This window comes from Ptychodera flava, chromosome 5, assembly GCF_041260155.1.
Source record: "Ptychodera flava strain L36383 chromosome 5, AS_Pfla_20210202, whole genome shotgun sequence".
Taxonomy (NCBI): domain Eukaryota; kingdom Metazoa; phylum Hemichordata; class Enteropneusta; family Ptychoderidae; genus Ptychodera; species Ptychodera flava.
Genome location: NC_091932.1, coordinates 8,516,769 through 8,539,714, shown reverse-complemented (window position 1 = coordinate 8,539,714; position 22,946 = coordinate 8,516,769). Strand labels below are relative to the sequence as shown.

At 36.0% G+C, this 22,946-nt stretch overlaps 1 protein-coding gene and 1 long non-coding RNA gene across 2 annotated transcripts; one reads left to right on the top strand and one right to left on the bottom strand.

Moving 5' to 3' along the window:
- The first annotated feature begins 3,858 nt into the window (after positions 1-3,858).
- LOC139132929 (uncharacterized) lies at positions 3,859-19,048 on the top strand. The gene is made up of 5 exons (XR_011552491.1): positions 3,859-3,940; positions 6,750-6,937; positions 7,445-7,522; positions 15,311-15,466; positions 16,658-19,048. It is a non-coding gene; the product is annotated as an uncharacterized lncRNA (long non-coding RNA).
- LOC139132923 (tripartite motif-containing protein 2-like) lies at positions 10,808-13,907 on the bottom strand. The gene has a single exon (XM_070699277.1). It carries the CDS (start codon positions 13,826-13,828, stop codon positions 11,624-11,626), a length of 2,205 nt encoding a protein of 734 aa, XP_070555378.1. The 5' UTR covers positions 13,829-13,907; the 3' UTR covers positions 10,808-11,623.
- Positions 19,049-22,946: the final 3,898 nt, after the last annotated feature.

The window sequence follows — 22,946 nt, the reverse complement described above, 5'->3', positions numbered from 1 at the left end:
TTTTCTCTTTCTTTTGTTCGAATGTACTATACTTTCCTTTCAAATTTAGTTTACAGCTTCCTAGGTGTGTCTGTTTTTTGGGGTTCTTTTTGTAAATGATGATGAAATTTGCACATTACTATTTTATTTTTGTAAAAAAATTGACATACTTATTTCAAATATTTCTATATTAGATTTTTGAGGTACCATGGACTGGTTAAGTTCCAGAGAAAACCCTTTCCGATTTCATCGTTTTCTTTTTCATCATCTCAGCCATTCGGTACATGAGTCAATAAAAGTCACTTTGAAAAAGTCACTTTGTCACAACCCTCTGCTCATTTTGCATTGAATGTATTATAGTATTACTGATCAGTAGAGAACGTGCCGCAAATTAATATTAATTGATGTTGATGTGAGGCTACAAAGAACTTCAACATAAAATAATTTGCTTTAATTGTCACTGAGCGACTGCATAATTTTATGATTTTTGTGCTTTCGCAAATAAATATGAAAAAAGTTGTAAACCGGCAAATCAGTTTAAAAGTGCATTTCAAAAGTCTCTGTTCAAGTGCAGTATACATACTCATAAGCACTCAGTATCTGTTGACCATTCAGCTTTAAAAGAATAAATAGCAACTTCAGTATGTTGCATTGTTAAGCACTTAAGTTTTCAAGGTGTATTCTGTATGAAAAGTTATACCGACCATAATGATTTATTACACTTCCCTAAACTTTGCTCACCTCAAATAAACATATTAAAGCTTCGCCCGATCATTGCTCAGCATGATTTCACTCGTGCACACGATCGAGTACACCAGTCCTGGGATCTGCCATTGATTCTATCATCTTTCTGGTGACACTGCCTGAATATACGGCAAAGTGAAGACACCTTCCAAATCCAAAGTCGGTCATTCGGTCGCGACTTACAGTTAACATTATCCGATCGATCAAGCTGTACTCGTCGAGATTTGGATTACATGTTTGAAAAGAGGATATAGAATTAGAGCATTTTGAAAAAAAAAATCTTCTAAAGGTAGGCCCACGAACAGGACTTTATGCCGGAATAATGCGGTATCTGTGAGACTAAATGTCATGACTTTTGAGGAAATTGGTGTCTGCAATGCTGCAATCTGGTGCAATCTGAAAGGTGTTTTCAATTTTTTTTTCTAAATAAAACTGTTAGAACACCCCATAGGTTACAACGCATGACAGTTCTCCCGCTCTCGCATCGAAATTTTTAAAGAAATTAATGTGTGTAATGGTGCAATCAGAGAGGTGTTTCATTTTGCAACAAAAATTGAGTAACCCCCTCTTTCTCTCCACATTTTGAGCAACCCCTCTTGAAACTTTTCAATTTGTTTTAGTGACCCCCTCACATGCCTCCTACCCCACCCCAGGCCGTAAATAATGACGGTTCCCTAATATATATACCACAATCCACAAAATTCGGCGAAATCATCAAATTTAATATGGCAATAGCCCAAGCCTATGGGAATCATGACAATTTTATCGTCTGCTGTATGGTTCACAACTGTTTTGTTTTGCAGGCGCTGTGGAAATTAAATTTCCATAGATGAACAAGTAAAAACTGAAACTGCCCGCCTGAGCTAGCTACGATAGTTATAGAACAACTGCCCACCCCTTATTCATGCTATTGTTTTGCTGTCTATCGACTGCACAGTAAAGCCGTCAAAGAAATTGATATTTCCATTTCGGCCATGGAAAGCAAACAACGGTGATGCTAGAATGCACCACACCCGGGCGATTGTAACCTTGTGCTACTCCTTCCATAACGCGACCCTATATCTCGTAAAACGTTTCAGTTACGATCACAAATGCTTCCCTCACAGAAGGACGGCGATGCTGCGCCCTTCTTTATCTACAGGGGCCCGCTTTAAGATGCAGTTTCTTCACATTTTTACCGTTTTAGTTGGAGAACATTGTTTATCGTTGATAACATCAAGTTGCTCGACTGACCAGATAGCAAACACACTGTATTTTACTTAGCATGAGCTCAGCAACTCCATTGGCTGCAAATGTTGATTATGTTCACAACTATCTTTTCTATCCGGGGGAAGTTTTATACACGCTAGCTCACTGACTGTTCGGTCTTTTCACAGATGACCGTCAGCGCAATTAAAAGTAATGGATCAAGTAAATATACTCTTAAACAAATTGAACAGTTCTGACTGAACTGAATGAATGATGCATGGTATAATCAATGAACGCCTTTTTATTTCTTAGAAATGCTTGGTATATACACCAGAGTTACGATGGACCCCGTCATTTTCTACAATTTGGTGAGGGGCAATCGAAGACAAATGGATATCGATGCCAACAGTTTCAAAACGAATTGTTTGCCAACGCTAATAAACCATGTTGCTTTAAAAGCATGTATTGTGTTTGCAGCTTTGTATTTGACACTGAGAGATTTTTGATGTGCGCCATCAGCGTCAAGGCTAATGACTCCGTTTTTGTTGAATATAATGTTAGACGTGACTGTGTTACTACACAAATCATTCATTCTTTCAATTTGGTTAACCAAGTTGCAGTAAACATTATTTCTTCAGCAAATTATAATTCGGCGACTAAAACGTATGTGTCAATATTTTTACAGAGGGTCTGTCGTCACAATATACCGATGATGTGAGGGTTGCTGAACTTTAAAAAGTATCTTTTCATGAACTCATCTTTTTTGTCGGCATAATAAAGTGTATGGCAAACGAAGATCAAATATGCAAACTGCTATAGTTTCTCTCAGTGGAGCTAAGTGTAATAGTATGAGAGGCTTAACATCTAAACTCGAACACGTTCGATCACTTTGCATTGCTTTAGTCCAATGCATTTTTCAGGGTATTTCAAAAACGTACTGAAGCAAAGATTTCAGTCACTCTCTAGAACTCTAACATATCACATGGAAGTTTATATCGGCGAAGGGTTGACATATTCCGCACAGTACTGACATGTGGATTGTTCATCTTGGGTGCACTGAAAAAATATAATTGAACGAACTGTTTAATTACAAAGATCATCATATGAATGCATTCAGGATGCATTCTTCTCCTTCAAGTCTTACAAGGCTTGAAAACTAAAATCCTCAGTTTTGTTCATCATCTTATAAGTGAAATACAATGTATTCTATTCATCCATGAGGAGAGATAACCTTTCAATTGCATGACATAGGATTGAAGGGAAACTTTAATCCCATCAAGAGTAACCGAATGGGATTAAAGTTTCGAATATTCCAAACTGTATATTTTACAAAGGAAGTAATACAGTAAATAATGTCAGATGTTGCATTATTATCATTTTCCATTCCTGCAATTGCTAATTTTTTGATATTGATATTATTATCAAAGTTGTGTTTTCTGACAAAGAAACAACACATTTCTGCCAGATCTCTTTAACATATTTACACTCAAATAAGATGTGTTCCAGTGTTTCTTCTTGGCCACAAATATGACATTTCCCATCACTTAAATTTAAAGTTTTGGCCAAGCTTCCTGTGACAAGGCCTCGATGGAAAATCTTCCAATTTAACTCATTTACTGAATTGCTGACAATTCCTGTTGAATAAAGACGGCTGAATAGAGTAGCTTTGTAACTGTCAGTGAGGCTTAGATTCTCAGCCCATTTTTGACCAATCTGACCTTTGACTGCATGCCATTTCTTATCAACTAATTTCCAATAAAGTGACTTGGTTTTGACATCACTTTTTGTCAGACCATAATTCTCTAAGTCTAAAATATCATAGTTTTCTTCATTTTGGATGTTTGAAGAGATGATTTGTTATCCAGCCTATACGAAAACTAAACTTTCTTGCGCCCTCTCTGTTCAAACGCGCGCTGATGCAGGTCAAAACACGGGGTCAAAGGTTGAGCTGGAAATCGCTCGCGTTCGAAGAAGTCTGTCACTCACTGTTTATTTCCTTATATCAGGCCGATGTGGAACAAATCTAAAGGTGAGCCTGTCTCATGTGAAATCTGGCTCCCAGTTGCTGCGGATCTGTAGCCCTACCACACAGGCGCTCCTTAGCTGGGTAGTCTGCTAAGTAGATCGATTGTCGGATCGATCTATTGATCCCGCAGTCGATATGCCCGCTACAGATGGCAGTGGCGGGCATATCGACTACGGGATCAATAGATCGATCCGAAAATCGATCTACTTAGCAGACTACCCGGCTAAGGAGCGCCTGTGCCCTAGCTACCATACCACCCCTTTGCTGGTTGTGTTGGGGGAGTGAAAACACAACTAACACAACCAGCAAAGAGAGTGGTAGGGCTACGGATCCGCAGCAAGTTCACAGAAGGGAAGCTCTCTACTGTGAATCAGTACCGATCGCTAAGCGACAGGTCAAGTACCTGTGCCTCCCCCACCCCTCACTGCATCAGTGACTTGCATTGAATCGAATGCATGCGGCCAGTGTGGTATATGTCATAGACAGGGGGAGGAGGTCTCCCCCTTCTACTGTCTATGGGTATACACAGTACCACACACACTGGTAATCCCAGGCCCCTGTGAGGAGGAGGAGGCTAAGTATTATTTTAATGAAGCGCTGCATGTCGTATTCTTGTGGCCAACGAACGTTTGCAGTTTTACCTTGTCCTTCTTTGCTATGGTATTCTTGAACTGTACACAGTCTGCTGCAAGTAGAGTACTATAGGTAGCCAGACAGTCATTGTCAACCCCGCACCTCGGAGCATTGTTAGGGATTTGGAAATTAGTGTAGACTTATGAAATTTGTCAAATACCCCACTCCAGGGGCGATGGAAAATCCCTGCCTAAAACAAGTAAATCCTCCACATTCCCCCCACCCATTCGCATTCATAAATTCTGTGCATATCCATGAAAGTGACTATGGGAGTCAATTTAAGGCAATCGACCCACCCTCAGGCTTATGGGCATAGTTTAACGGCAAACACGGTCTACCCCACATTTGTCCTGTATTGCCTGAGGTGGAGTCCCTCGGGGATTATATTGACTTCTGCATCATGATTAGACTATTACAGACATTCTGAGCCCACATTTTGAAAAGTCTATTTTGGACAACCCCATTTAATTGATATATTGAAAAGATAATAATTGCTACATATATGATAGACTTGGTTCGAGTTGGTGATTTTTTAAAATCAAAATCATTTCTAATAATTTCTCTCGTGTCTCTTCTACTTCATACCAACCTATTTGGAACTTGGCAGCGCAGGCCAGGTTTTCCCAGCGATTACCTTTGAGTCTGCAGCGCAGTAGTGAGTTAGTTTCTGCCATTCCGGGTGAAACTCCCCTGTATAGCGTTAATTCACCCCACTCATCATGTCTACTCCACTTACACATTTCAAATGAAAACAAAACAATTATCATCGCGTTCACTCCACTCAAACATTCACAAATCACAGACTTGAACCAAGTCTACATATATGAGTCAAACATAAAGAAGTTTGTTCCAATGCTTGACCATCACATCGGACTTGAAATCCTGGTCCACTGTAAAGTACAACGCAGGAACGTGTTACTTTATTCACTGCGAGCCTTTGTCTCTTGCAATCTCATTAAAGAGCATCAGAATTACATATTGTGTTGGATATTAAGCAATAGAGCTTGCACAACTGCATTTTTCATCTCCTAACTATGATCACACAGTCTTATTATAGTCGAATTTCAATTTTCTCATCACAAATCTCAAGGATTAATTGAACCACAGTGGTCCCCATGCAACTGATAGCAATAAGGTTTTTAACAAAAACAATTACAGAGCTTTCTCATATATCAGCATATTAGATTAGCTGATACATAAAACATCCAATCTGCCGCTCAATGTTGTCATTATCATGTAAATGATCTATCAACAAGTATCCTTTTGTTTCTAGGTTCTACTGGTACTTCAAATTTGTCGGTCATATTGAATAGCGTTGACTTTGGTTGTACTCAGCCCTGCTCTGCACAGGACAGTTAGTTCACAAAGCTATTATTCATATTGAAACTGATGTAGCCATAGAGATTATTTAAACATCCACTATGCCATTTTAGGAATGAACCATTGATATCTTTTAAGGGGGGCATGGCTGCAAAGGAACTGAGGACAGTCAAAAGGCAATTTTTTACTGTCGTGAAGGATAGATGGATTCCCAGAATCTCGGAACATTGTAGCTGATTGGTTGGTTGAACATCATCAACCTTCCTAGAAGTTTTACATTGACTGAGAAAAAAGTGAGCATCATAACATTTAGTGATGCTGTCACACATCATGTAATGTAATATAAAGGTAGTATAGGGTATATATTTTTCACCTTCAAGTATGGTTGGATGTAGAATCAACTGCTATAATGTTGTCAGTCAACTCTCTAGAATGTGAAAATACACTGTAGTCCATTATTTTAAGTTGTTATTTTTTATCATTATTATTGTAAAAATACAAAAATAAGTCCAGCAGCACATTTTCAATAACATTCCTGTCTGCCTAAGCCATCCCGCTTTCTGAGTTGAGTAGTCATAGGTCTATAGATTTGTCAATTTCAGTTTTTTTCATAGAAATTTCCATTTCCAGTTTGTTAACATGCCACACTTGCACCAGATGCCAGTTTTGAAGTTTATACTGTACATAAGAGAAATCAATCTAACCACAGAGGTTGCTATCAATCACCAACACTTTCATCTCCAACCTATTGTTTCCTTAAAATTGGTGCTGAACTCTCTATGAAAAAGATTTATTGCAGGTTGAAGTTTTCAAAATACTATTTCAGTCATAATTTTCAGTCTTTGTTATTCTCATTCAGCCTTACAGCAATAACATTGAAATACAATGAAACCTATGTCATCACCATACAGTATGCGACTCTGGAAAGTGAAGAGATCACTTGATGAATAGATCAAGATCTCCTGTGAATCATCAATTTTCAACAGTTACAATGTCTATCGCAAAGTATGTGAAGTGCAACAGAAGTTGTCCCTTTTTAGCATGCAGGTATGCTACTACTATGTCATAAAATAAGTTTTTGATTCCAAAAGAAACTTGAATAGTAAGGACAGGCTGTCAGCATTCTGTGTAAAAGTGAATGGCACTCTACAGGTATGATGAAAATGAATAATGAATGACCTTTTGTGACCTCAAATGACCTTTTGTGACCTCTAAGGATATCAAGATTCAGCCAGGTAAATGACAACACAAAGTTAGGGAAGCATGTCAGTTTTCAAATCAGTCAATTCTTATTGTTATAGTTATCAATATGGCTGTATATGTGTTCATATTGAAACATCCACATTTTCCATGTAGAAATTGCCTTGCAGATATTTTTTAAATTCATTTTGTGACCAAAGACGTTTGTGTTCTACAATCATCATTTGTCAGCAATTTATTTGTATCATACCTTATATCCGTGTATTGTGTTCAAGATTCTTACTCAGTCTGGAATTGTACAGTTATACAAATTATGTATATTCCACAAATTGAGATGAGATGTAACTTTCACAGGGAGCCTGTCTACATCAAGACTTCCATATTGCGAGAGAAGACTAGCTACGCCTAATGATTTCTGGCAATCTCAGTAAGGTAAGGTTTCAACTCACAAAATTTTCATCCCCAGACCAGTTTTAGATCAGTGAATTTCATAAAGTTACAACAATAATGATACTTTCTGTACTATCTTGAGCAGCACTTACTGTACTATCTTGATCAGTGCTGAATATATTGCGTGGATTCAAGTTCAATTTCACAGGAGCCATTTACAAATTTGGTAAAGGTAGTGATCAATATTATATGTCATAGTTACGCATGTTACATGAACACTGACACCATAAGCTTCCCTGAACACTGATAAATACTGATAGTTAGAACTTGTCAAAACAACTTACATCAAAAACTTGTGAGTTTGAACATGAACCATTAAGGCAATGAATTCTTTGTCAAGATTGATTGATTGAAAGCCATAGTGAGCTAAAACTGTTAAGTTTGTATTAATTACCGTAAACAGCCTTTCAATTAATACACTGCCAACTTCTGTTTTGCATAGAGGATAAAAATTATATGCCTATTCGGGTGCAAAAATGACTGCATTGCCTTGAATAGGTCAAAAGATCTTGTCTATTGTGATCTCTTATCAGTTATAATTTGTAACTATGGACCAGCTTGGTTAATAAATGCATCTATGCCATTTTCACCACAAATTAATGATCAGATAAGTACAGTCATTCTAACTGTCCCCTTTAATAAAATACAATGTTGAAAACACTGTGACATCTAGTTGACAGTACTTTGCCAAGTCTGCTGTGGTAATGTTGTTAGGGTTGATGAAAAATGAATTGCAAAAACACAGTCCCGAAATAATAATGCTATCATTTTATGAGCCAATCTACCATCTGTTACCACGGCAAATCTAGTGTGAATGCTAGCATTTGATACAAATACTGCATCAATGTTTGGATAGCCAATGCCTAGGCCAAGAAAAATAAAAAGTTTGTTTCTCATCCTAGATATATTGCAAAAATGAAGCAGTGACACTGTTTTTTTCTTCTCATTTTTTTTTTATTCTTCAAAAAACATAAGAATGAACGCAGAGATGTACAGCACTGTTGCAAGTATTTTTGTATTGCAACAGTTCTGTGGTTTGACTTTTAGTGCAGCAATGCACAGTTTTGACAGTGTAATATAAGAGTGACATATGTGTACAGTTCTGAATGGAGTGTTAGTGTCAGTTATTTTGTTTACAGTTCTGTTTTGAAGAGCACTGTGTTATGCACTATCGTCACATATTTTTGTGGGTTTTTTCATTTTATTTCCTCATGAGCAGAAAAAACGGTTGACATGGTGGGTCTGAATTGACGCATGCAAGGATGAGAAGCAAACTTTTCATTTTTCTTGGCCTAATTGTTTGTGCTTATTGGAGATGAATTTACTGAGAAACTGGCAATGTTATTTCAATAACCTACACATTGCCTTGTCTTGTATATCCTGGTATTTTCATCGGTTTAAACCAAACTAACTCTGGTACAACAAGTATACATTTATGATGCCTCCATTAATAAGCAATCACTAAATACAACAGACTATAATCCCATATGCCAGGGCATTTTGTCTCTAAAATGGTTTTCCTTCTACCATGATGTCAATACAGTTAAACTTGCCTCATGCATGAACAGTCTGGTTGGAATCCAAGGGAAAAATGCCTGCACTTAAATTGCTTAAAGACAGTATCAAGTTTTACACACCTTGATTTGCTGATAAATTTGATACATTGAACAAATAGGTTGCTATCATTGCAAACACTTATGTAAAAATGTACTGAAGGTAATAATCTCTGCTTTAACTTGCCTTGCATTTGATAATCAAAGCCATTTTCAAATTGTGACTTTTTCCAATTGCCTTCTTCATTGAAAGTTATTCAATATTCTGCTTTTGAAATTGTTGTTGGCAAGTAAAGTGAAATAACCAGAACAGTTGTTCTGGTTGACTTTGAATTTGATTTTTTGGTGGTGATTCTGCAATGATTTACCAAACTGTACTGACACCTGTAACTTTGTGACATTGGTGTGAAGTGTATTATTTGAAATACACAAAAACCAGATAGCATCACATAACTTTTAGTCATTGTTTTATTTTTAGAAACATGTGTGCTTTGTCTTCCACCAGGTCATTTGTAAAACATGGACTTTTATTTAGATGGTATGCTACACATATCAGGCCCCCAAAAACTAAATAAATTGTGCTCTTCCGATAACATGGTTTTCAAAAATAGGGTAGGTAAATCAGCCGGAATTTTTTTTTCCAACATATTTTTATTTATAAATATGCATTTTCAGAGGTTCAGGTCGGTTGAACACTGGCCACATTTCCAGAAAAATGTATCATACATATAAAAGATAAAAAAACATAAAAGACATCTTCTTTAAAACAAAAATCAAATACCAAGTAACAAATGTGTGATTTTACGTTTTTCTTTCTAATTTTTACTTCCATTTACTTCTGTAGCTCTAAAAAGTTAAGGGTCAGCATGTAAAAAATAGGGTAGGTCGGGTTATCAGAGCAGCACAATTTTTTTTGTTTGGCCTTAGTACATACTGAAATACAATGCCATGCAAGTGCAAATTGAAATAGCTCTCAACAGGAATCACTTTTACACCTTAACATCCCCATCTTCATGTACACCGGATCACTGTTCCTCTTTCACCATGCAAACATTAAAGTTGGGTAGTACCATGATGGTGAAAGGATTAAAACAGGACAGACATCATGGTAATCTGCAGTCACTTTGTAAAAATAACCAAGTTGATGGGCATGCATATATCCGATACATGCCTACCTACCAACTTGGTTATATTTTATACAAGTGGTGACTACAGATTACCATGTCTGTCTCATTCTGTTTGAATTCTTTCAGTACCCTGGTATTATAATCCTGTATAGCTTTTCTATGGCAGATTGTCAGTCCTTCACTGTGGACAAAGTTCATTCCCCACACCAGAATATGTGAACTGCAACACACACAGACACAGAGACATGGATAGCATGATGCATATCATATGGAGGCACATTATTCTGTTTAATTCCAATTATTATATCAAAGTATACAATCTTACATAAAATAATCTGTATTCAACATCTCTTTGCATTAGACTAAATTAATGGCAACGTACCCGGTAGATATCAACATTTATGATTTTACATCATATTATCAAATCATAGACCATTTAAGATCTACTGATCATGTATTGCTTGTCTGTAGCTATCATATTTTATACTTTTTTGCAAATTTTATATTAGTTTAGAGAATAAAAGTCAAAAAAGATTCATCATTGAATTTAAAATATTCAGCACTGATTGCAATGGAAATCTCATGTCTTCTCAAAATATACTTTTATTGATGTCAACAGGAGTTGTTAAAGTTCAACTTGCTCTAACATTGATCTATTTCCTGTTTTTTCTGATCATAAAATTGCTTCTTGTTCAACTCTTAAACTCTATTAATTGTGTTTACATGTTAACACAGCTTTTACTGGTATGTGTGTAAATATCTACTAGTAGGTTATTGTCGACAGCTGAGATCAAGTTTGGACTAAGATTCATTTGTCAAAAACAACAATGCATACAGTGCACAACTTCACTTTGTTTTTGAAGTTGACTTTGTGTATAAAAAACGGTAAACGTACTCAAGGCAGAAGAAGAAAAAAGGAATTGTTCTCATTTCTTGTTTAAAAGATAATGAATGAAAATATAAAAGCCAAAGAAAATATTGCAACACATTATCAGCAACTTCTTTTGTTATATGCTAAAACTCCACTCCTTGTACAAACAAGTGAATATAGTAAAGACATTAAAGAACAGCAATGAAAGAATTACTGTAAGAAAAACTGAAAGTCATTCTGATTATATTTACCAAGTGTTTTCATCGAACCATGATACAGCCATGTTTGACCTGGTACTTTTTGGCATCATTTAAGTCTTTTATAAGAAGGAAAATCTAATAATAATAAAACATCAAACCCCAATCTAATACTAATGAATGGAAACACAAGTATTTGCTGTAATATAATACATTTAATGGTGTTACTGGCAGACAATGGTGAAATATTCCATATCTCCTCATGATGGTTCTCAGCTTCTTATTTGCCAACATCAATAAAAAAACACAGTGTAGCATAATTTATTGTGATGTTATCACTGTACAAATACTTTGATGCTGTGGTTGTGACAGTCAGCTACAACCACCCTGCAAGGTACATCATCTGTCAGTGCTATACCAGTGGGGTACTGCAGCCCATCACTTTCACTATCAATACGACAAACAAACTTGCCGCTACTCTCAAACTTCAAAAGACTGCTGGGGTTATCAGTAGTAACATAGACATATTTATCACTATCAATTGATATTCCCATTGGGTATCCCATCTTACCATTCTCAATACGACAATCAAAGGAATACAAATACTGGTCGTGTGAATTGAATACATGGATACGTTGGTGACCATGGTCTGCTACAAATACCATTCCAGTACTTCCTATGACAACACCCCAGGTCCTATTTAATCCCCTGTGACCTTTACCATATGTCCCAAATGACCTTAGATATTTGCCATGTTTTGTATAAACCCTAACACAATGATCACCCTTGTCTGTTACATAGACATTGCCGTCTACCGGACTAATTGCAATGCCATATGGATCTGTCAACTCATTGTGTCCAAAGCACTCAACGACATTTCCATTCTCATTGCTCATAACTACTTGCTTATTGTTGTCATCTAAACTATAGTATGTATTATCACTTGATATAGCTATATCACGTGGTGTGAAAGGCTTCTCAAACTCTTCAAATTTCAAAATTTTCTTAAACTTTCCCTTTGAAGTGGTTATCTGCAACCTATTATTGGCCCTATCTGCAGTGACAATGTCTCTGTCTTTGTTTACAGCCACACTCCGGGGTTCATTGAACTCTCCTTCAGCATTTCCCATACTGCCAATAGTCTCTACCAATCCTTTGATGACAGGTATGATTATAGGACAGCCTGGTATTAATTGATCCCCTATTGTCATGGTAACTTGATATTCTCCATCCAGTTGTGTTGTTATTGTAACCCCTTGTGTACCATCTCTGTGATTGGTTGCATCAATTTCTTCCCATGATGCATCAGGTTTACTCACATTAACTCTCACGGATTGTTTAAGGATGATTTGCTTTCCTGTGGAATCTCTGGTTGTGATCAGTAGGTCTGCAGAGTCACCTTTCAGGAGTTGTTTTGGAATGTTTTCAACTGTACACCGTGAAATACACACATCAGATTTCAGTGTTCCCAGAATGTCATGCTCACAGAATTCATCATGTGGTGTGAATGTGATGTATTCATGTTCAGCCTTTGCTTCAGTTTCCATGGTAGTCAGTTGCTTGATGCGAGTGTCAACATCATCCTTTGTGGAGAGAAGTTGAGCCGCATTCCCATGATGCATCAGTGCCTCTACATAGCTACATGCACTCTTTATGTTACAAAGTTTTAATTCAATCTCATCAATATCAATTTCTGCTATTTTCATTTTCATGGTGTAATTGTTTTGTAGCTCATCTATCAGTCTCTGCTCTTCTCTCTTTATTTTTTCGATGATTTCTTCTGCTTTCTTTCTCACCTTCCTTTCTTCTCTGCTGCTCTGCTCTTTAAGATCACTGTGCATCTGCTTGGCCAGGGTTTTGTTCTTTTCAGCTTCCTGTTCTTTCACTTTCAGTTTGTCAACCATGGCTTTCAATTCTGTAAGATACTCATCTGCTGCATCTTTCAAGTCTCTGTGTACATGTTCTGGCATGTGGTGTGTAACAATGGTGCAGTTTGAACAGACAGGTACCTGACAGGTCTCACAGTAGAATTCAATTTCATTCTTTGGATGAACACTGCAATATTCCACTGCTTGTATGGCCACTGGACTGTCTGACTTGGCTTTTTCATATTCTTCAATGCTCATTAGCTGGTGTGTCTGTGTGAATGGTAGGTTTCTGTGTACCTTAACACAGTTGTCACAAATATAATGTTTGCATTCCACACACCTGTGAGTGGCTGTATTCTGTTGGCAACCTTTACACTTGATCTCGGCTTCCTGCATAGACCCCAGTCGATGCTTAAATATTTCTATCAGATTGCTCATAAAGAAGTTGCCCTTTATTGACGGCACGCCTCCAACAGGGAGCTGATATTGTTGTCTACATTCTGGACAGTTCAGAGAGCCAGTCTTCTTTACCAGTGTGGCTAGACATTCCTGGCAGAACGTATGCAGACATGGTAGAATTTTAGGAGACTTGAACTGCTCCAGACAAATGGTACAACACAGGAAATCCTCGCCAATTTCTTCCAAAACTTTTTGTGCAGGAGGAGCAGCCATTCTGCATAGATGTATGTGTCAATTAATCACCTTACAGGCACAGAAATGTTTATAAAGACGGACCCCTTAGAATGATGGTGCTAACACTCTTCATAGCGTCACATGACCCATAGATGCATTAATACTGAACCTCTGCAAATTCTCTATTAACGCTAACATAAGGACATCAATGTGACCCAATTCTGGATCACATAATTCACCTTATGTAAATGTTGACACATATGACTGTAGGAATGTTTGGGGTCATTCTGACTACAATGGAGGCAGTCTGGTGAGGTGAGGGCCATGCATAAGTAACTGTCACAGTGATAATAAATGATACTAATAGCGCAGTCTCCACCCACATTGGCGGAGGGACGGTGTTAATACCAATTAAAGTACTGTAAGATTATTATAAAACATCAGGCTTTAAAATTTGAACTAAAATAGTTTAGACTCAATTGCACCACAGTGGTTAATGATGTATTCAAGCAATCCATTCTGATAATTTTGGTTTCATATGTAATAACAATATAATAACCTTTTCACTATCAAATTTTGATATATGCTGTTTATAATTTTTGCCAAATATGAGCATGAAAGCTTTCAAACACATGAAAGAAGTTATATGTATTAAATAATGTTATGCTTTTTTAGCTTCATTTGCTATACATGCAATTTTGAAAGCTCGCAATCAGTTGGACTCTTTTAAGTCTTTGCACACCTTGTATACATGTAATATAGCCACATTATATTTATATGTAACAGTACTGTTTACAAGTATGTACATCTATGTATGTATGTTAGTACATATATGTCTGTATGTACCAGGATATGTTTAACTGTCCATTGCAAAAACTTTATAATCGCTTCATTGGTTGACTTTTGGTTGAATTGTTAAAAATGAACATAACAAGATGTAAAACATTTGAAATATGCTAAGAATTTGAAAATGGTCAGATTGCAAGGATATTTGATTTGTTTTGATGTCAGAGGTGGAGATGTTGTAGATTTAGTCAATTTATAATGACAATCTTATCTATGTATTCCAAGTTTTGCCTCAGTTCCCATATACACTGCACATAGCATAGGAATACAACAATTGGAATCAGTCAGACTGTGCAACTATATATGTGTGGAAGTCTATCACTTACAAACACTTGAGACTGCTGACATCCATAACCAATATTGGCATATCTCATTTTTCTTCATCAGTAAAGATAGATCTCTAATAGTCAGTGAAAGTGTTTGTACTATATGTACAGCCAGTGTTATCAAACTGATCTACCAAATCACAAGTTTCTTCTGTAAAAAGTGTAAAATTTGAACATCAGTAGTGGTAATGGCATTGCACTGAGATTAATTCATAAATTTAATGGCAGTGAAATTTTATACCGAATGATGCAGCATTACTCTATGTAATTAAACCATCAAAATATCAGACTCATGAATGGAATTAATGTTTTAAATAAAACATCTAAACAGGATATTTTTCTTACACAGTTGTACTTGCCTGGTAGACCACTTTATAGCAACTTGGTGGCAAGTTTCCTGATGACTTAAGGTTGCTGGATTGTGTGGCATGGATTAAACAAAGGAAGGCCTCTTCAGAATGGTGTTGAAGGAATGGAGAGATACTTGTAAGCTAGCCCATCTGCGGTGAGTGAGAAATTCTCTTGTGTGTTTTCATACTATTATTTTGGCATTTGTGTAGAAATGTTTGAGATTACTGAATTGTGTACATTTTATCACTCAGTCGAATCTAGAGAAAACTAAATGAATTGATATAGACAAACTGGTATGTCAACTACCAGGTAAATTCAATTTCTTTTTGCAAATTAATCCCTTGAAAAGTCTTCATAACACTACAGTGATATGGACAGACCAATTTATAAAATGTGAGTTTTCCATTTAAATCACAGTGTGTCAGTTTCTTCATTGAAAGAAGCAAAAACCAGCCTTAGCAGACTGGATTGAACAACATTCTTTAATTTTCTCAAATATTGCTACTCAATAAATTGCTTGAAGTTCCTGCCCCGACAAGATTAACTTGCAATTTCATGCCAATCAATTGAATGTCCAGTAAATCTAACTTTTGATGATTTTCGGTTCCATGATACATATCAATATATATTCATGTATATCGATTGCAAGCTCATGTAAAACTCTTAAAAGTACGTTGAAACAACAACGGTTACCATTGAGTTTGTCAACACAACATAAAATGCACTGTTATTGTTTACGTTTGAATTCTTGTCCAGACCAGAATTCACTGGTAAACAATAACAATGCAGTCTACATACCGGTATGTACAGGCCAAGTTGATTAACTAAATACAGTGTATATCAACATGCTCTGGGGAGTAGAATATGAAACTCTGGTTGACATTTAAATAAAAAATAGTGACTATAAAAACTGATCAAACCTTACAGCAATTCCCTCTAATTGACCAGCTGCTGTCATTGAAAATGTCAAGATGACACTCCACTCACAGTCATGTCATGAGTCATTACTGCTGCTAAACTTAGAACTCCTTGATATCAGGTTTTTTCTCAAGCAAGCTGGTATCCCATGATGCAATGCAGGGATACCACTTTTTTGCTACTTTCTTGTCACATGACTTGTTCCTAGCAAAGCAGAATGAGTATACGTAGTGTGATAGGAAACTATAACCTAAAGGCTTCGGGAATCCCTGACTTTGTCTATCCAGCTGGACTCGATGGAAAGTTCTAGTGAACTAAATCACCAAACTGTCAACCCCCATGTTGCTAGTTGAAATGGCAAATGCCTTTTCACTCTAATTTCCATGTATAGGTCATTTATCTGATGCATAAAATATTTCTCTTGCAGATGATGTACATGATGGCATACAAGGAGTTTCAACCAGTCTTACCAACCTTTTAAGTGGATGGACAATGGATATATAGTGGATGATATAATACAGAGACCTTCCTCTAAGCATCTGAAACTGTCGCTTAATTCTGAAAATAAGTTTATGTGACAATCAGTACAATACAAACAGTATGATAGGAAAAGTACAATGAAAGGGTTTAAGAAATCAATAAAGTTAAAAGGCGAAAGTGTCTGTGAACATTTTTCTAAACAGCACTCAAATTTTAAAAATATGTTCTGGTTTTCTGTTCGTGTTCACTCATTTTGAAGCTTGTGGAGCCAATGATATTTTCACCATCCTTTTCTTTGTTAGGCCACTTGAAGAAAATTCTTTGTTTGCAGTCATTCGATTTTTGCAAAACCTTGCCGCCAGCCAGGGGAAAAAACAAACACAGACAAAAAAACAAAAGTGTATTAACGTAAGCTCAATTTTAATTTGGTTCTTTTAAAAAAATAATATTTTTATTTGTTATAGTGTTATCATTGTGTTTGTTTTCTTAATTTTCTCTGAAAACTTTTCAGCATGCTGATGGCAAACAAAGAATTTTATTCACATCGCCTTATTATAGAACATTTCATATTTCCCCATACAGTGATCAGAAGTAAAAGCAGCCATTTTGAATTCCAAATATCAGTAAACTTGAAATTTTTGTCTCAATTCCAAGATTTACATGGTAACCCCCTGATTTTGTTTTCTTGTTTATGATAGAGAAGGCATGATGTTAAATTTTCCAGTAGGAACTTTAACAAAAGTGTGGACCTTGTTTTTAAAGCACATACATGTACTATCTTGACTGTACAGGCTTTTCTTAATGACAACAAAATACATATGTCCTAAGATAATATTATTTGCAATCATATTACAGCTTTGTCAATACCAGCAAAATTGTTGACATCATCACCCCGGATTGTTACTAATAATGTATCCGATTATCCAACATTGTAGCCACAGATGTTATCTACATCAACAAACTCACTGGCATCGCCAAATAATGGTCTCAAGTAAACATTTCACTCCAGAATGTACTCAGCTCGGCCCCATACATTATGTTGTGCAAAGTCTGCATTTGTCCATTATGGGCTAGGAGGGGGTATGTTATTGTTTAATCTTATTTGAAGTACTGAAAGATTTTATGTATGTGGTTGACATGTCCATTGGCCCTATCAACTTTCTGTGATTTACAAGATGAAATAAATTAAACTTTTACTCAGTGGAAGAATCTTACTCATCATGCATTATTCATATCACAAGCATTACATCAATAATTTGTGTGTTTTCATTGACATACAAAATATTTCAATAATTTAGCTACATGTTTCAGTGACACCTAGACTCAATTATTGTTTCACTGATTGAGTGTTTTATTCCCTTCCAACAGCTAAAATCTTTTCCTTTGGTACTCATTATTGAGAAATCATTGTACTGTATAAATCTATTGAAAGTAGGATTACTTTTTTCTTGTGAAAGTCTGAGGAAATGAAAGAAACTATGTGATTGCTTGTGAAAAATAATGGTGATAGTTTATAGTAACATAATTTGAACTTATTTTGGATTATGCAATCTTCATATTTTTTCAAATTTCTCAAAAATGCTAGGTGTCCTGTAGCAGAATGCAGCAAATATAACAAATTACTCATAAAAACAAGTGTATAACTTAAAAAGAAAAGCTGATGAGCTTACATTTGTAGATTAAACGGACATTATTTCACCATCCAATTATCCCAAATTTGTTCCAATTGTGTTTAGTATTTTTTGCACACTTTGCATGTTATTACAATATTTTCAATGCTGAATTTATTAACACTACAAAATCTTCATCACATCAGCAGAGTAGACGGTCAATTTATTTTGACAAGCAGAGCAAGGAAAGTTAAAGCTTTGTCTAGAACTCAACATGATCACTCATAAATGTTGACTATGACATCAATATTTACTACAATTTTGATATTTCATTAGTTTATTTTGGTAAAGTATACTCACATTCACCTTGTATTGGAATACTATGATTCATGTAAGGCATTTTGAAACACGGTGTCTATGGTACATGTCTCGCATTTGAAGGATGGTGAGTTTGAGACTCCACAATGCCAGGGTATCAGACACACTATGAAATCATGTGTCATCACACTAATTCAAATACTGATGGACTCCGATGAAATGAAAAATATTCTGAATCACAGAATACAACAAGTATTCATACATTCCGAAATAGCATTAATGTCCTATTTATTGTATATGTCTTGATCCCAACAATCGAATATCTTTTTGTTACAACCTATGAAGGCACTAGTGTACCTGTACATTAATGGTGATATTTGCCTAATTTTGATTCTCAATAAAGTCATTAAATTGTGAGACTGTGATTTGTGTGTGAATTTTTATTCAGCGTACGTTGGAGACTGAGAGAATAAAATTCTTTTGAGACAGAGAGAATAAAATTCTTTTATCAATTGGCGATTTCCATGAATCTTGATACCCTCATCTCAGACCCTATTTACTTCACCTCTGACCCTAACTCAGACACTGGACCCTATTTACATGACGTCTGACCCTAACTCAGACACTGCTACCTGCAGATTTGAAATTTTATGACTCTATTACTCGGGTCAGTTTTCTGCTGGCTCAACATTATGTGTCTCATCAAGGTGAAATTATAGCCCTGGTAAATTATTCGTCATAATTAATGTGTATGAGTAAACCTGTAAGTCATATAAAATTCAATCAGTTGAACAACTCACTTAACTGCAAATTTGACTGCTAAGATGGGACCTATTCCAGTATTTATTGTTTTGTTTTTCCAAGAGTTTAATGTAAGCTGAACATTCTACTGTGCTTTGATGCAAAGAAAAGTCAGTGAATAAATTGGACAACTAAGATAAAATTTATGATTACAGCTGTGATTGTTTGTCAAATTAGTGTATATCTGTTAGGAAATCCTGCAGAATTATTCAATTCCTACTCTTCCATATCATATTTAATTTTTACAGGACGTATCCAATCAAGTATTATTTATTTCAAAATCTGCTGTTTTGCATTCACACACAAAGTCATAGTTCTTCCATTATTTTAATCATTGTCAATACGGTGTTCTGCACAATGGTATAGCATTGATGGCACTCTCTGTACTTCTCCCCATTGCTATTTTCTGTTAAACCATTTCAATGACAAATAAACTGTTTAAACAAATTTGTAGATAGTTTGTCCACCAACTTTCAAAATTGGATTTTTCACTAAGGAAATTGCTACTAAGCATACATGTGAAGCAAACAAAGCATTCTCTCTCTTGTCTTGTGTTGTCAATGGTCCTCACCTTTTAAAAACTGACACAGAAAACAAGTTTCTTGAAAAGTTCATCGAGGACAGGTGGTCATATTTGTGTTACTATTTTATAACTTTAAGTCTAACTAGGATGAACTCCCCAAGTAGCTGTTTATTCTTCTTCATTCGGCTTCTTGTCCAAAGTCAGTACAGAGATCAGTTATACAATGACAAGCGCCAGCTATGGTCTTATTCAATATTAATTTTGTTTTTACTAAACTTTGTCAAAGTGACTTTGTTGTATTGTCTCGAGTCATTTTTATTAGCCCGTTTATTTTTACAGTATAAATTGACATAAATGTAGATGACCGGCCAATGTTGATGAATAAATTAATTCATGAAGATAGCTGCCATATTATGACAGATATCCCGTAAAGCATGTGTCTTGAGAAAGGCAGAAGCTAAAGTGTGTTGTACCGAACTTTCCATCATGCACACCATGCAATGGCTTAGAAGAATGTTTCCATAGTTTTATTGCTCTCTCAGTGAAATGCTGATGCTGTAAAGATTTTTTTGTGTGGATAACAGTATTTTATTAATGTTCTACCTCTTGGCCCATAAAGGATGAGGCTAAGCCGAATACATTATAGACTGCAAGTTATTTTGAGCAGGGAGGGGAACATTATTGCTATTATTTTATAGTTTTCGGCAAAATCAGTAAATTTGTAGATGTAGAAAACATTCTGTGCCACAAAAGCCAAATACGCTATAATCGAGTGCATTATCATTTATAATCTTTGGGATGACGTCACCAAATTCACTGGTATTGACAAAGCTGTAATATAATTCTATATATTACAACTTCTGTAACATTTCTATGTAACTTTCCTTCTTTTCAACACTCCTTTTCAAACGCTACATATTTCACAAATTAAAAAAGGAAAACAAATAAAACAAAAAGAAAAGACTGATTTTTGCAGAAAATACCCCATTCACAAAAGTATTCCAATATTGTACTTTATGTACTTGTCACATATATTCATTTTTCTTTGTTCTTCTTAAAGTCATTGCTTTTGCAAGAAAACGTTTAATACGTCTCTTCATTTAACATATTTAACTTACTGCAAAGGTTGCCAAAATATTGATAACTTTATCAATTGACTGAATCTATTTTTATTCTACCAAATAAGTATACCTATAAATAATATAATGGTTCTCACTTACGTCTGTAACCAATAGAGTTTCATTGTACAGGAAGTTTCAGTATCAGAGGATATCATACGGCAATAACGATGGTGCTTAGCGCCAAGGCGTACCAATTTCACAAAATAAGTCAAATGTGTAGCGTTTGGTTTCCTTGTCCCAGACTGGGAACGCGTTCAGCGTGTCCACATGTTGCTACTGGCGCAGAGAACGAAACCTAAAAAATTAAATTAAAGTTCAGCAGAATTATTTCATATTGAATTCAAAGGTTTTGCACTTCCATCGCTCACTGTGTGGCGGTTAGATTATATTTGGAAAAATAACGAATCCTGTTTTCAAAAAATTTTGAAATTTGTGTGATGTCAAAGGTCAAATAGCGGCTAATAAGATAACACCTGGAACTTCTCATCAATTCTATTGTACTCCTATTTTACTCCGCTTTCGGACTCCGCTTCCTCTGATGAGATATGCGTTGATATATGATAATCTTAGCGATTAAACACCTCTGTCTTATGTGCATCCGACTTTTCTTGTAAAAGAAAAAACTGTAATCGCAAAATACCTGAATTGTGTTGTCCCAATCATACACCATGAGACACTAGTACAGAAATTTGCGAGAAATGGACACTTTCTCGCTGTATTGCGAGAAGTAAGCGAGAAAACATACTTTCTTTCAATCAAGAGCGAGAACTGTGCTTTCTCGCATGCATCTGCGAGAAATTGAATTCTCGCAATCAATCAGCGAGAACTATGTTTTCTCGCTCTGCATCTGCGAGAAATTGTGAAATTTATGTGAAATGCTTACACAATTGAATACAATTTCTCGCAGATGCAAAGCGAGAAAACAAATTTCTCGCTGACTGATTGCGAGAATTCAGTTTCTCGCAGATGCTGAGCGAGAAAACAGTTTCTCACCAGCTGATTGCAAGAAATTAAATTCTCGCTAAGTTATTGCGAGAAAGTTATGTATTCTCGCTTACTTCTTGCAAAAAGCGAGAAAGTGTCCATTTCTCGCAAATTTCTCGCAAATTTCTGTACTAGTGAGATATTGTCCCAAAAATAGTCAGTAGGCTACGCGTCATGACGACAATACCTACGATGTAGGCCTACTTAAACATATATTCCGGTATTTCGTCAGTAGATACCCTGAATGAAACTGCTGAGCCAACATTTGTACACTGGAAATGTAGGTAAGGGAGCCCTAATTTTTTACGGCCTGGGGGGGGGGGGGGTCGGAGGAATTTTATCGGAAACTCCGAAATTTCAAGTAACCCCCTTGCCAACCATGATGAATTTGAGTGACCCCCTCTCGAACTCAGAAATTTTGACGGTCCCCCCACTTAGAGGCGTTTAATACCAATACATGTATTTGTAAATTTACAAAAATGCAGCAATATTAAAGATTTTTCAAATCCTGATGTACCCTACTAGATTATTATCGCTTTTCTCATGGGGGTTGAAAAAGGTGAAACCAACAAAATGAAATTCAAAGTGACAACAAAGTACAGATATAAAAGCTCACGCTAATACAAGAATCAAACCATATAATATTGATTAGTTTGAATGGGTATCATGAGAGGACTCACTAGGATATCTGACTGGGCAGAATAGTTGAAAGCACATGGGGAGAACACGCGAGAGGTTGAGGGGGAAAGCGTAAGAGGGGTATCAATGTCCCCTATCTTACATGGAAAATTTTGAGAAATTGATGTGTGCAATGGTGCAGTCTGGTGCGATCTAAGAGGTATTATGGCTTTTTACTGAGTAAAAGTGTTAGAACACCCA

Bases quoted from the DNA above. Each gene is read 5' to 3' on its own strand.
- LOC139132923 (XM_070699277.1), bottom strand. From the start codon at position 13,828: ATGGCTGCTCCTCCTGCACAAAAAGTTTTGGAAGAAATTGGCGAGGAT.